The 12,729-nt window shown below is 33.5% G+C and overlaps 7 protein-coding genes across 7 annotated transcripts, besides 1 other annotated feature; 5 read left to right on the top strand and 2 right to left on the bottom strand.

Annotated features, from left to right (window-relative positions):
* Nucleotides 1-636: 636 nt before the first annotated feature.
* On the top strand, nt 637-2,668 carry TA05450 (nuclear-architecture-related protein (NARF) or Fe-hydrogenase, putative; the record flags this gene model as incomplete). Its single annotated transcript, XM_949770.1, has 2 exons — nt 637-2,097; nt 2,129-2,668. The coding sequence occupies 2 exons, from the start codon at nt 637-639 to the stop codon at nt 2,666-2,668; spliced, it is 2,001 nt and encodes a 666-aa protein (XP_954863.1).
* Nucleotides 2,669-2,778: 110 nt separating this feature from the next.
* TA05445 (60S ribosomal protein L19, putative) lies at nt 2,779-3,315 on the bottom strand (the record flags this gene model as incomplete). The annotated part of the gene is made up of 1 exon (XM_949769.1): nt 2,779-3,315. One exon carries the CDS (start codon nt 3,313-3,315, stop codon nt 2,779-2,781), a length of 537 nt encoding a protein of 178 aa, XP_954862.1.
* A 528-nt stretch (nt 3,316-3,843) lies between these two features.
* Nucleotides 3,844-3,921: a sequence feature (Signal peptide predicted for TA05440 by SignalP 2.0 HMM (Signal peptide probability 0.939, signal anchor probability 0.035) with cleavage site probability 0.577 between residues 26 and 27).
* On the top strand, nt 3,844-5,220 carry TA05440 (endonuclease III, putative; the record flags this gene model as incomplete). The annotated part of the gene is made up of 4 exons (XM_949768.1): nt 3,844-3,958; nt 4,116-4,633; nt 4,673-5,032; nt 5,080-5,220. 4 exons carry the CDS (start codon nt 3,844-3,846, stop codon nt 5,218-5,220), a joined length of 1,134 nt encoding a protein of 377 aa, XP_954861.1.
* A 274-nt stretch (nt 5,221-5,494) lies between these two features.
* Nucleotides 5,495-6,892, bottom strand: TA05435 (uncharacterized protein; the record flags this gene model as incomplete). Its single annotated transcript, XM_949767.1, has 2 exons — nt 5,495-5,578; nt 5,657-6,892. 2 exons carry the CDS (start codon nt 6,890-6,892, stop codon nt 5,495-5,497), a joined length of 1,320 nt encoding a protein of 439 aa, XP_954860.1.
* A 1,161-nt stretch (nt 6,893-8,053) lies between these two features.
* Nucleotides 8,054-9,588, top strand: TA05430 (adenosylhomocysteinase, putative; the record flags this gene model as incomplete). Its single annotated transcript, XM_949766.1, has 2 exons — nt 8,054-8,393; nt 8,459-9,588. The coding sequence occupies 2 exons, from the start codon at nt 8,054-8,056 to the stop codon at nt 9,586-9,588; spliced, it is 1,470 nt and encodes a 489-aa protein (XP_954859.1).
* A 51-nt stretch (nt 9,589-9,639) lies between these two features.
* TA05425 (uncharacterized protein) lies at nt 9,640-11,016 on the top strand (the record flags this gene model as incomplete). The annotated part of the gene is made up of 1 exon (XM_949765.1): nt 9,640-11,016. The coding sequence occupies one exon, from the start codon at nt 9,640-9,642 to the stop codon at nt 11,014-11,016; it is 1,377 nt and encodes a 458-aa protein (XP_954858.1).
* A 218-nt stretch (nt 11,017-11,234) lies between these two features.
* Nucleotides 11,235-12,662, top strand: TA05420 (uncharacterized protein; the record flags this gene model as incomplete). The annotated part of the gene is made up of 5 exons (XM_949764.1): nt 11,235-11,975; nt 12,033-12,061; nt 12,097-12,216; nt 12,282-12,423; nt 12,453-12,662. The coding sequence occupies 5 exons, from the start codon at nt 11,235-11,237 to the stop codon at nt 12,660-12,662; spliced, it is 1,242 nt and encodes a 413-aa protein (XP_954857.1).
* Nucleotides 12,663-12,729: the final 67 nt, after the last annotated feature.

Genomic DNA, 12,729 nt, shown 5'->3' with positions numbered 1-12,729 from the left:
AAAAACATATGTGTAAAAATCTTGATTCAATACACAAGTATTCAGTGGTAAATTTATTAGATTTATAAAATAACTAAACTTAAATATATATTTCTGAGTTAATAAATTATTTTAGTTAAAAGTATAGAATAGATCGCGTTGTACGTTTTGAGTCTAGTTGTCGTTCTCACAAAATTTTAACGTTATTAGAGTTTTATCAAGTCAAATATTTGGAAATAAATAAATTCACTAATGTGTAATGAATATAGTTATGATTGGAGATAAATCGATGGAAAATAAAGTCGAATCAAATAAAGTCACGATTCTGGCCAAAAGGGTCGAAATAGCGATAAAAAACATAATGACTAAATCTAAAGGAAAAAAAGATAAATAAAAGAATATAAAAAACTCGAATGTGAAAAATGTTTTAATTTTTTTGATTGATCATCTCCACTATAATTAACACAAACCTTATATAATAGAATCCACTTCAATTCATCTAGTTTAATTTTATTTTTTTTACAATATATATGTAACTTGTATTTATAATTTTTATCTTTAATTTATGGAAGCTTTCTGTTATTTTGTTCATCGTTTTATTTTTAATCATTATGTTTGATTTTTTTGAATAAAAATCAACTTTCCCCTACACTTAACATGTATTCAAATGCCGTGAAGATTTCCGGCCTGAATGATTACCTTAATCCTGGAGAAGAATGCGTTTTGCCCCTGTTAAAGAGTGATAAGAAGTATGAAATAAAGCTAAATGATAAAATTTTGGATTCAGAGACCCCAAATAAAGGATATTTGGGTGAAGATTTGCTAAATAATGATATATATAAAAACAATAAACTAAATGTAACAACAGTCGATAAAAATAAAAGGATAACAGTTGGACTGAGTGATTGCCTCTCCTGTTCAGGATGCCTAACCTCGTCAGAAGAGATACTTTTGAAGGATGAAAACCACTTTAAAGTTCTTGAGAAAATGAAAACCAGTGATTTCTGTGTCATTTCAATATCCCCTCAGACTATTTTCATGCTTTCAAGCCACTATAATATGAAGGCGGAAAAGGCTTTTAGAAAGTTATGTTATCTGTTTAGGTTTCTGGGAGCTAAGTTGGTATTTGATATAGGTCTGGCTGAATTGTTATCGTTGACCCAAAGTAAAGATGAATTCATTGATAAATACTACAATAACAATACCGTTTCATCCACAAGTTCAAGTGACCTTGGTGTCAGTAACAAAATAGTAAACGGAATTAATAAGGATTTAAACGGTGAAAATACTCGAGAGAGGAGATTAAATTTACCAATAATAACTAGTCACTGTCCTGGTTGGACTTTGTATGCCGAGAAGACTCTGGATCAGGAATTGGTAGACCTAATAAGTAAGGTTCCGAGTAGTCAAGTTATACAAGGACTACTGGTCAAGATTTTATCGCACACGATCAATTATTACAAAACAATTTACCATATAAACTACCTGAAACTATTTATTTCTTACTCATTTCTTAATAGTTTTCTAACTGATGCAAAAAACTATAATACCGATGGTCAAAATAATATAATAAACAATTTCAAACTCACCAATACAAACACCAAAATATATCACATATCAATTGTACCCTGCTATGATAAAAAGTTCGAAACTATAAGAACGGAATTCCAGTTAAATTTTAATTCTCTGTTTTCACTTTATCAACCTGATTCAAATCCTACTACTTCTAGTGACCCAGATGACTCTCAAGCTTTAGAAAAGGAACCCTTGGTTGATGATATACTTTCAACTTCTGACATTGAGAGTATATTGAGTAGTTTGGGTTTAAAGTTTACTCAATTAAAAGAGGAACCTCCAGATCACCTCGTTAATTTTCTCTACTTTTTCAACAAGTTCAACTCAATATCTAGTCTAAATATCAAACATAACCTAAACTTACCCACCTATGATAGTAAAGACTATAATCACTTGAAGAGACTGATTAGATGCTCTGGACTTTATGCTCAAAGCGGAGGATTCGCTGAGGAAATATTCAAGCATTCATGTAAACAGCTGTTTAACATGGACCTCGATAACAGTAACTTAAAATTCACTGAAACAATCAACAATGATTTTAAGGTTTGTTTATTCATTCAACTGTTATTTTTAGGAATGTGTTCTTTTGGACGAGAATAATGACGTGTTGTTGAGGTTTATAATAGCATACGGTTTTAGAAACATTCAGAATATCATCAAGTTGCTTAAATCCCACAAAAGCACCCTTGATTCTAGTGGAAATTATTACCAGAAACAACCTGATGGTTTAGGTAATCGAAACGGAAAAGATTTTGTGTGCGATTATGTTGAATTGATGGCCTGTCCCGGAGGCTGCTTCAACGGAGCAGGCCAGGCACTTCAATCCACTCAAAGTGATCAAGATTCTGAAAAGTCTCTTTTCTTGAATCTTACTTCACTCATTCCTGATTTTATCCATAAAAAGTTCTTTAAGAATTTAAATTTATCAAAAACTCAGCCCATTCAAGCTACAAGCTCCTCAGCATTTGAGAAATTTTTAAGTGAAACCGACCACGTTGGGACCGAGGATCAAGTTTGTCGATATTTTTCAAATTTATTAAAGGTCGTTCAGTCCAGGTGTGACTTTAATTTAAAGCTTAGTTCTCAGAAAAATACGATGAACCTTAAGTGGTGAACCACCCTGTAAAATACAAATTTAATAATATAATTTATTATATATAGCATAAAATTCATGTACCGTCACTTCATATTACATTAATACAGAGGAATGTAGAAGTTAAAAAATTACATGGCGGAAAGTCTGGCTTTCCTCTTCTCCTTTAGCATCTTCGACTTGGCTCTCAGCGCCTCGACAAGTTCGTTTTCAGCCTTCTGTTTAACCCAAGAGTTCTTCTGAGAGTGTATTGCCTCTAGAAGAACACGCTTGTTCTTAAACTGGTTACCTTTACACCTCATGTAAAAGTTGTGGTACATGTGGGAGTCGATTTTCTTAGAGTCCCTCAACTTTCTCAACAAACGCCTTAAAACACGCTGACGCCTCATCCAGAGCAGCTTTGCAGGCTGTCTAACACCTTTGGAACCCTTCCTCTTACCAATACCGGTATGTCTACCCATCCTCTTGGCGAGATGATAAAGCCTGATCCTAGATCTACTATGCGGAGCAACTCCTTTCTTTATTATTAGACCGTCGCTTATGAGTTTTCTAACACTAAACCTGGAGTTGGCCATGGCAATTTCGCTGGACTCGTTTGGGTCGAGCCAAACACGGCCCTTTCCGCAACGAAGTACGGAAGCGGCAAGTCTTTTCTGCAAACGAAGCATCTGAAAAATAAAATTAATTTTTATATGAGATGTTTGGTGAAAAATAAAATAAAATATAATATGATAGGGAAAATAGAGGGTTGATCAAAAGAAAAGAATTAAAACAGCAAACAAGAAACCACAACTAAAAAAATAGTTATGTTTGGTTTCAATGGAATTTTACAAAAAGATAAGTTTGAAGTTTTAAATTCATAGAAGGATGATTCAACCAATTGAAGTGAATAAAAAAAATTAACTAAAGACCTACCATATTTGCTACCAAAGGCAGATCTAATATTTAAATTAGTGAATTAAAATATACCGATAATTAAGTAAAAACTATTAGTTAAGAGGTGAAACTATTGATAGCCTATGGGGTAATGACTGTGTATTCCCCATGGCTATTGAGATTCTGCTTTGTTCTTATATCCCATATCCCATATGCTCTTATCCAGAATAAATCCTACACATTCCACTTATGGTCATATTCCTCAGGTTTATGTGACCTGATATAAGCTCTCTTCACTCACCGTTGATGTGTAATATATAATGAAGATTTGTTTTATTAAAATTTTCCTAAAAATTCTGACCCTTTTCTTATTAACATTGCAGTCTTTTGTCAAAGCATTAAGTTTCTTAAAGTATACACCCAGGTGGAATTACGGTACGCTCTCACTTATTTCATTATTCTTTAATTTATTATATTGGTGTAATCTACCAATCTTCTTCCTAAAATATTTTAATTGTAGATTATTTAACATGTATTAGAAATTTATATAAGATTCCACTTGCTTTAGCTTAAAAACTAAAACTTAATTTAGGCTGGGTTGCTCCTAGATTTTTTAACCGCAGCTACGTGGTTGATATAATCAGTTACCTCAATAAGGACGCTGATATGACCGTTAAGAAGTCCACTAAAACTGAAACCTCAAGTAAAAATAAAACCCATGGAGTGAAAACACAAAAGCTCCAAAAGGACTTTGAAAATTTAACAGCTAAAGATCATGTGGATAATATCCTGAACTCGAAAAGTGACCTAAAAAATATATTTAAACATAAAAGAACACTTAAAATATCATACGATGATGATTTAGAGGAGAAAAAATTAGCTAAAACTAAACGAGATAGTAAAGCTGATATTTTGAATGTAGAAGAAATAATAAAGAGTGCAAAATCAGAAATTTCTGATAAAGCAGAACATGAGAAGGTTGAACCTGATCAATTGGATACTAAAAAGGAAGATAAGAAAGTCAATGACTTTCCCATAGTAGAAGAAGGAGTGTGTTCAATACCCAACTTTACAAAGGTCTGGAACGGTATCGCAACAAAAAGAAATAAGGTAATACAAAAAAATTAATATATGACTAATAATGTGTAGGAAATAGCTCCAGTTGATTTGTATGGGTGCCACTGTGTGGCAGACCCTGGAGAAAACTTTGAATTCCAGACCTTGGTGGGTTGTATGTTGAGTAGCCAGACGAAAGACGAGATAACAGCCGCGACTATGAAAAATCTAAAGAAAAGAGGTTTGACACTGGATAACATAATAAAAATGGATGAAGAAGAACTGGATTCAATAATAAGCAAAGTGGGATTTCATAAAACAAAAGCTAAAAATATTAAAAAGGTAGCGCAGATATTAAAGGAACAATACGGAGGGAAAGTGCCATCGAATAAAAAAGAACTGGAATCACTGCCAGGAATAGGACCGAAGATGGCAAACTTAATACTGCAAGTTGTATGTAATTAATTAACAATTTTATTTTGATAATTAATTCAATTTAGGCATATAACATGGTGGATGGAGTTGCGGTGGATATACATGTACACAGAATCACAAATAGGCTTGGATGGGTAAAAACAAAAACACCAGAAGAAACAAGCCTAAAACTACAAGAATTGTTACCCAAGTACTTAATTACCTAATAATCAGTAATTTAGAGATTTGTGGAGTAAGATCAACCCGATGTTGGTTGGATTCGGGCAAACATTTTGCACAGCAGCTGGGCCAGGATGTCCAACCTGCCCAGTTAACAAGTGGTGCCCGACGGGAATTTCAAATTTAAAGAATCGCATGTAAACATTTTGAAATGTTCTAACTACATCATACTAATTAGAAAAGTACGATCATATAACGAAATTAGGAGGAAAAAACTCACTCAAACTACTCCAAACAGGAATTCGGTAGTATTTTAAATTCCTAAAAAACAATAAATTCAGCCAAAACTGACTTTAAATTCCTAATTTTATTGAAAGCAGAAAATGAGATTTCTATATCCTCCAACTAAAAATTAATTAATAAATTATTATTAAAAATGAATAAAAAGTAGATAAAAATGAATAAACAGTAGATAAAAGTTACAATAATAATTTTTAGAGAATTTGAATGATTTGAAAGTAGAAGGAAGACCAGTTCATCTCCTTCCTCAGAATCACCAGAAGTATGGAAAAGATTAGAAGCCAAACTAAGTCTATTGATATGTCTAGCGCGTGCTTCACTAGAAAAGGAAGGATTCTTCAGGCTTTTAACAGTCTGGACCGACTTGCCGATTTGAATTGACTCGAGCTGAGATTTGGGAATTTGTTCCAAAAGTTCAGAAATTACAGAACAAATAGATAAATCAGAATCCTCCTGTACAATTCTGGATATCACCAAGTTTCTGACGTTCCTTATTAGGGGAACAAGCTCTAAAATAAAGTTTAAATTCACGGGGCAGTCTAAAATCAAGTTAGTTAAATTAAAAGAGTTAGAAAATGAAGGAGAATTTTTGGTTAGGTCTTTCAAAGAGTTTATAGGAAAACACTTAGACTCAATAAATTCAAGAATAACGGGACTTATCCTAGCGTAAATCACATTGTGTTTCCTAAGCCTATCACTAATGTATAGGTTGTTAAGGTTCTTAAGGGACAGTAACAGTGTTTTAAGCTGATCAACACAGTCATCAATAGAACAAGAATCATCAAATCCAGAGGAGAGAGTACTATTTTCAGTTTCCTCAGGATTTAGATTATTTTCATGGTCTTCGTTTAAACATGAATTATCAAAGTTGAGATCAGAAAAGTAGTTTGAACTTTGATTATCAGTGGAGTGATTGTTATAATTTAAGTTGTCATCATAATTAGACTCATTATCAGTTTCGATAAAGTCAGGAGTCTCTATACTGCAATTGGATATTTTATCTAATTTACAATCGTCTCTGAGGTCCACACACTGGGAACACAAATCGTCACTTTCTATTGAACGTAAAAGATTGTTTAAATCTGAAATCTGGTCAATACAAATTTCAAGCTTCTTTATTGAAGCTATAAACCTTTTCAAATGCTTTAGGTAAAACTCGTGCTTTTTCAGGTCGTAAAACCGGTAATCAAGGGTTTCCCAACAACCAGAAAAATAAAAACTGAGATTCCACTTAGAATTCACAACCCTTAACATTAACCTTTCATAAAAGGGAATAAATTTCAAGATTTCTGAAATGTTATGAGAGGAATCGAAAACCCTAAGTCTTATCTCACTTTTGTCCAGAATATTACACCCATCAACACATTCCTCCTCCAACACATTATCAATTTCACCTTCATTTTTACAAACATTCGACATTGCATAATTCTCTCAATATGCTCATGATTTCCATAATATATACATCCTCTCCTTTGTACAGAGAGAAATGCATCCAGGTGCGCCACGGCATGTCTACACCTCTCTGTACCTGTTCTGTTTTTATGACAATCGACACATTCTTATTAAATCTTTCACAATTAATAAGCTGTTCAATGAACGGTAACATATATTAGTCTGTTTTTACTACCGAATTCTATCCTATGCACATTATAATGGTATAGGTCCAGAAATAATATTTATAGGCATAAATTTATTAGCTATATAATGTATAAATATAACTGATGACTAGTAAAGCATCAATAGTTTAAAAGTTAGAGTAGAATTTTCTTAATGAGAATTTTCGTTAACAAAATTAATTAGTGCCATTATTTAAATTTCATCGTACACATCAGAGAAAAACAGCAAAATAATTACTAAAATGTTCATAAATTAGAGAATAATTGAAATAATAGTTTGTAATATGGATAAATAAGGAATCTAGAATAGAAAAGAAATAAGAATTAAAAAATAAACCCAAAAAATAAAAGGAAGTCTGGAAAAATAATTTAAAAAATGAAAATTAAAAGATGAATCAAAAGAAATGATATGAAACAAACATTATCAAATTGGTATATTAAATAGAAACAGGGAGGAAAAAATGAATTGATAAAATAGAGTTTAGTAAAAGTCTTCTTTGTGGTCTAACCAAGAGAATATAATAATAGTGTGATGTAAAATCATTTGGATAAATAAATTAGATGTATAACTAATTATTTTTACTTATTATTCTATTTAATTATTCGCTAGACCCCATTTAGTATTGATGTTGTTATTATCTGAGATAATCCCATTATTTCCTAATTGTGAGTCGATATACTATTGTATATTGGTTAAACATACCAGAACTAAGGTTTAACAGACTGATTTCTATTAATTAATTAGTTTATTTGTGTTTTATAATCCTTCAACATCTTTTCGTATTAGTTTTAATATTTTCGAACAAAACTAAGATTGGATTCGTCATGATCCGTATCTTTTAATACTAATTTGGCTTGTAATAATATAATTTTTGGATTTAATATTTGTTTTTTGGTATTCTTAATATATCAATAATAGTTTCTGTACTCTGATAAAGGTTTTAAAATTTGAAACCGAAAAAATATGCTTGAGCTTTGGAATGACCTCGAGCCATGGGACAAAACCTACTATAAGGGAGATGACTATGGAGATACAGGAGTGTTTGTGCTTGATTTGTGCTTACATGAATGTCCTGGACTTGTTAATGTTATGAAACACCATGCACATTTGAAACCGTTTAAGGGGGTCCAGATTTCAGGATGCCTGCACATGACTAAGGAGACAATGACGTTTGCAAGAACACTGGTTGAACTGGGAGCAGTGGTAAGATGGTGTTCATCAAACCCAAACTCGTCAAATAATCAAGCCATTTTTACCACAGATAAACTATTCAAAGGAAAAATTACTCTATTCGGATACAAAGGTATAATTATAGTATAGAGTATATTATTATATATTAACAAAGCTATATACTAATGTAAATTATAGGTGAGAGTATTCAAGAGTATTTCTGGTGTATGTATCAGTCGTTAAACTGGGCAGATACGTCAATGCCTTTGTTGTTGGTCGACGACGGGTGCTGTTCGTATAACATGATCCATTACGGGAAAAAGCTGGAAGATATGTATAGGGATACAGGAAAATTATACGACCTTTCAGTTTTGGACCCAAGCGATAATGACACTAGAGCACTTCTGACATTTTTGAACCATTTGGTCACCAAAAAACCGAATTTTTTCACAAACTTGGTCAAAAGAACGGTGGGATTGTCAGAAGAGACAACAAGCGGCTTGACTGAGATGAGGAAACTGTACAGAAACCATGGATTACTGTTTCCAATATACTCAACAAACGATGTGGTTTGTAAGACTAAGTTTGATAATAACTACGGAGCAAGGTACAGCTCAGTTGACGGTATGCATAGAGGAGTTGAAGGAGTTCTTTTGGGAGGACGGCAAGTGGTAGTAATAGGTTACGGAAACACAGGAAAAGGAGTTTGCATGGGATTCAGAGGAGCAGGAGCCATAGTAAAGGTGTGTGAAGCTGACCCAATCTGTGCTCTCCAATGTGTTATGGATGGATATCAGGTAGTCCTTTTAGAAGATGTGGTTGAAACGGCAGACATTTTTGTTACAGCAACAGGCTGTATCGAAGTAATAAGACTTCACCACGTTAGAAGAATGAAGGAAGGAGCGATTTTAGGAAATATTGGACAAGGAGATAGAGAAATATTGATCCACGAAATACTCACAGACCCCAACTTGGAAGTGACTGAGGTACGGAAAAACGTACACTACTACAAGTTTAAGGACCTAAACAAGGGAGTAATTATCCTTTCATACGGAAGATTGTATAACCTGGGTTGTGCTAACGGGCATCCCTCATTAGTGATGTCAATGTCCTTTACTACCCAGTTTTTCGCACTTTCCCAGCTTTTGGAAAACAAGGGCAAGTTTGATAACAAAATACACAAAATGCCCAAAAAACTAGATGAAATGGTAGCAAGGTATCATTTGGAGTTCATAAACGCCAAACTAACAGTTCTAACAGATAGGCAATGTGAATTTCTAGGAATTGATAAAGACGGACCCTATAAACATGAAGATTACAAGTACTAATTTCTACCTTATATATATAATTAGTGTATTGTGTCCAATTGCTAGTTTGGTATGTTTTTGAAGGTGTTTGTGGTGTGTGGAATCCAACTTGGAAGTATATTTAAAATAATGTTCAGACTTAAGTCTGGGTTAATATTTTTATTAACCATATTAGATTCTATTAATATTTCCGAATCAACGTCACCCAGATGTAACAGAGTACATAAGCTACCGCCACTGGCAATCCTACACAACACAGGCATCCTTCCTGTATCAAACAAGTCTAATATCGTACCAACACATAGTAAGGCAGAGTTAACACCTGAAAATAAACAAAAAAATACTATAAATAAAGAAAATAATTTAAAAAATGGAAAAAATTTTAATTTAGAATTTAAACTAGGTAGACTATTACAACTTGGTAAAAGATTCCCAAATGGTACATATGGCACTGTTTTATCTAATGTTTCGGATAAGTTTGAAAGTGTCAGAGGGAGAGCATCGCTGGACCTACAGTTCCAAAACGTTAACTTGTACTACGCTGTAGACTACTCAAACTCACCACTGTTATCATTCTACCCAAATGATACAAATAAATCCAGTAGGCCCAAGTTCACCTCAAATGTTATGTATGTGGTGAAGAAACCAAACTATTTTACACTTGTAGAAGACTTCCTTTCACTGTTCACGGAAGAAAAGGGTAAAGGAGAATGGACTTATAATGTGGATGATCTAAACTCAAACCTGCCAAACGCAGTTGAGGTTTTCATGGATCCGAACGCCTGCTCTAACTACGTGCTGGAGCTGAATAAGCAACAAAAGGAGGCAAAACTCGCCAAAATGAAGCTAAACAAGGTTTTAAAACCATTTGAATCGAGACTCAACTTTTATCGCGATGATAAAACTGTTCATATTCTTATTCCACCCTCGGAATCACTAGTCTACGCAACAAACCATGCCAGTAACCCCTTTAAGGGCACGCCTGTATTCACAACCAACCCTCCAATTTATGTCACAAAACAATCGGATAAAGAAGCCCAAAATAATGAGAGTAATAGACTGGACAAGTTTAACAAAGGCGATAGCCTTTTGGTATTTTTCACACCAAGTGAAGCCAAGGAGTTTTACAAAAATGTAAGATGGAGTAAAGGGTACAGTTATAAGGATGAGGTTACAGGTAAAACGTACAGGTTCTGGTCAGACTCACCACCCTTCAGACCTGAGCTAAAAGTCACAAGCCTAGAGAAGATATACAAAAAGGTTCATAGTTCAGAACCTTTTTGGGGTTACGTTATTGAGTTCGTTCCACCGACTTTTAAACTAGAGAAAAGAACGGAACTCATGCTCAAGGAATCTAGCAAATGGTTCCTAGTACCCTGGTACAAATTTCAAAAGCTACTAAATAAATTTTTTAAAACTAGCGAACCTCCAACTAATGAACAATGTTAATTTTTAATACATAAATATTACTCATTTATCGTTAAACAAAAAATTGAAAAATTTTAATAATAGATAATTCTCAACCATATTATTCATACCCTATAATTAGATTGTTATATTTTCACAGCAAGATGAATTTTCTTTCTCAAAACGATTTCTTTAGAAAACACTTTTAATTTTATTTATATGATGAACATTTCAACCTGATGTGTATTTGATTTGTGTAAATGGAGCTGGAAGTGGATATCGTCAGACAAAATTTGAACAGTGGTGGGACAAATGTCCCAGTGTTTGATGATTCTCAAAACTTAGAAGAATTTCCTGATAATTTAAAGGGAAATGACCCGAGTTCAAACCCCGAACAAGAAGTCTACGAGCCTGACATTTCATCCATGGGCTCCGATTCAACTCTATACAACGAAGTAGACGAATCCACACAAGTGGTTGAAAATTGTAATTTAGAAACTAAAAATGAGGTTAATCTTGATAATTGTCCAAAACTGATAATGTGTGACCAAAATTCATACCAACAACATGTTGAGAATCATACCAATTCTGGTACTAGAGATAAGAATGATCCTGGTACCAAAGATGATGGTGAAGGTGATATATTAATGGGTATGAATAACGAAAATGAAATGTTACCCGAGGGATGGGTAAGATGTGGAAATGGTTTGAAAACTGAGTTTCCAAACACTCCAAAAAACAATTTGGAAGGTGATTTTGAGTCCAGTAATCTCTTTATTGACTTTACTAACAATCAAACAAATTTTATGGTTAATAATTCAGTAAAAAACTCACTGATGTCGTTCGATAGAAGTGCAGTTAAGGAGCTGAAAGAAGGCTTTGTTTCCATAAAGGCGTCCAAACCTCTCTCAGATAAATTTTTACATCCCAAACACAGGGAACAACAGACTCCTAAAACCAATAGCTTTCCAAACGGAAAACCTAATACAAGAAATGTCAAGGTATTACCAATAACATATTTATTCATTTAGTCATACATTTTATAACATGGTTTGTAGGTGAAGGGAACTAACCTCGTCACTTTCCAGTAGGCAATTATGATAATTTATGATGTAATTTCAGGCACTCTTTGAGGAACAATACCTATCTAAACTCTCCTAATGAAGAATTTTGCAATATCAATTCTCACAATGACTCTGAATATAAGAAGAATCTTATCTCTCATGTTGAGGATCTTGTAAGGTATTGAGATCATCAAATTTGTTACCTCAATATTTAAATGTTATAATTGTTAATGACACCTTTAGGAAATACAGGCAACTTGCTATCGATGCTGTGAATGCAGCAAGGGACGAGCAGAAGAAGTGTAAAGAGGAGTGCCAAAAGGCCTATTCAACTGCCTACAATGCATGTCTAAAGTATGAAAAGGATCTCAAAAACACTGTTAAGGTATATCACAGATTTATCTAATTGATTAGTTTGCCCTAAAGGAGTACCATCACAACAGCAGAGATGAATACTGGTCTCCGCCAGACCAGAGGAACAATTTTCATGGGACTAACCAGGCCCTTAGGAACAATTATAGGGATGAGAGGGTGGTTAACCACCGTCTTCTAAAACAGGACCTATCTTACAATTATGAAGTCGACGAGTTGCTATTAACTGACTTTGAAAATAACGTTTGTTGAAATTTATTTTTAGATATAATTACCACTTAGGTTCTCGAGAAATTCAACTCCTTTGTTAATCAGCATG

Source organism: Theileria annulata, chromosome 3 (genome assembly GCF_000003225.4).
Source record: "Theileria annulata chromosome 3, complete sequence, *** SEQUENCING IN PROGRESS ***".
In the NCBI taxonomy this organism is placed as follows: Eukaryota; Apicomplexa; class Aconoidasida; order Piroplasmida; family Theileriidae; genus Theileria; species Theileria annulata.
The sequence above is the reverse complement of the archived record's forward strand: the minus strand, read 5'-3'. Positions and strand labels throughout refer to the sequence as shown.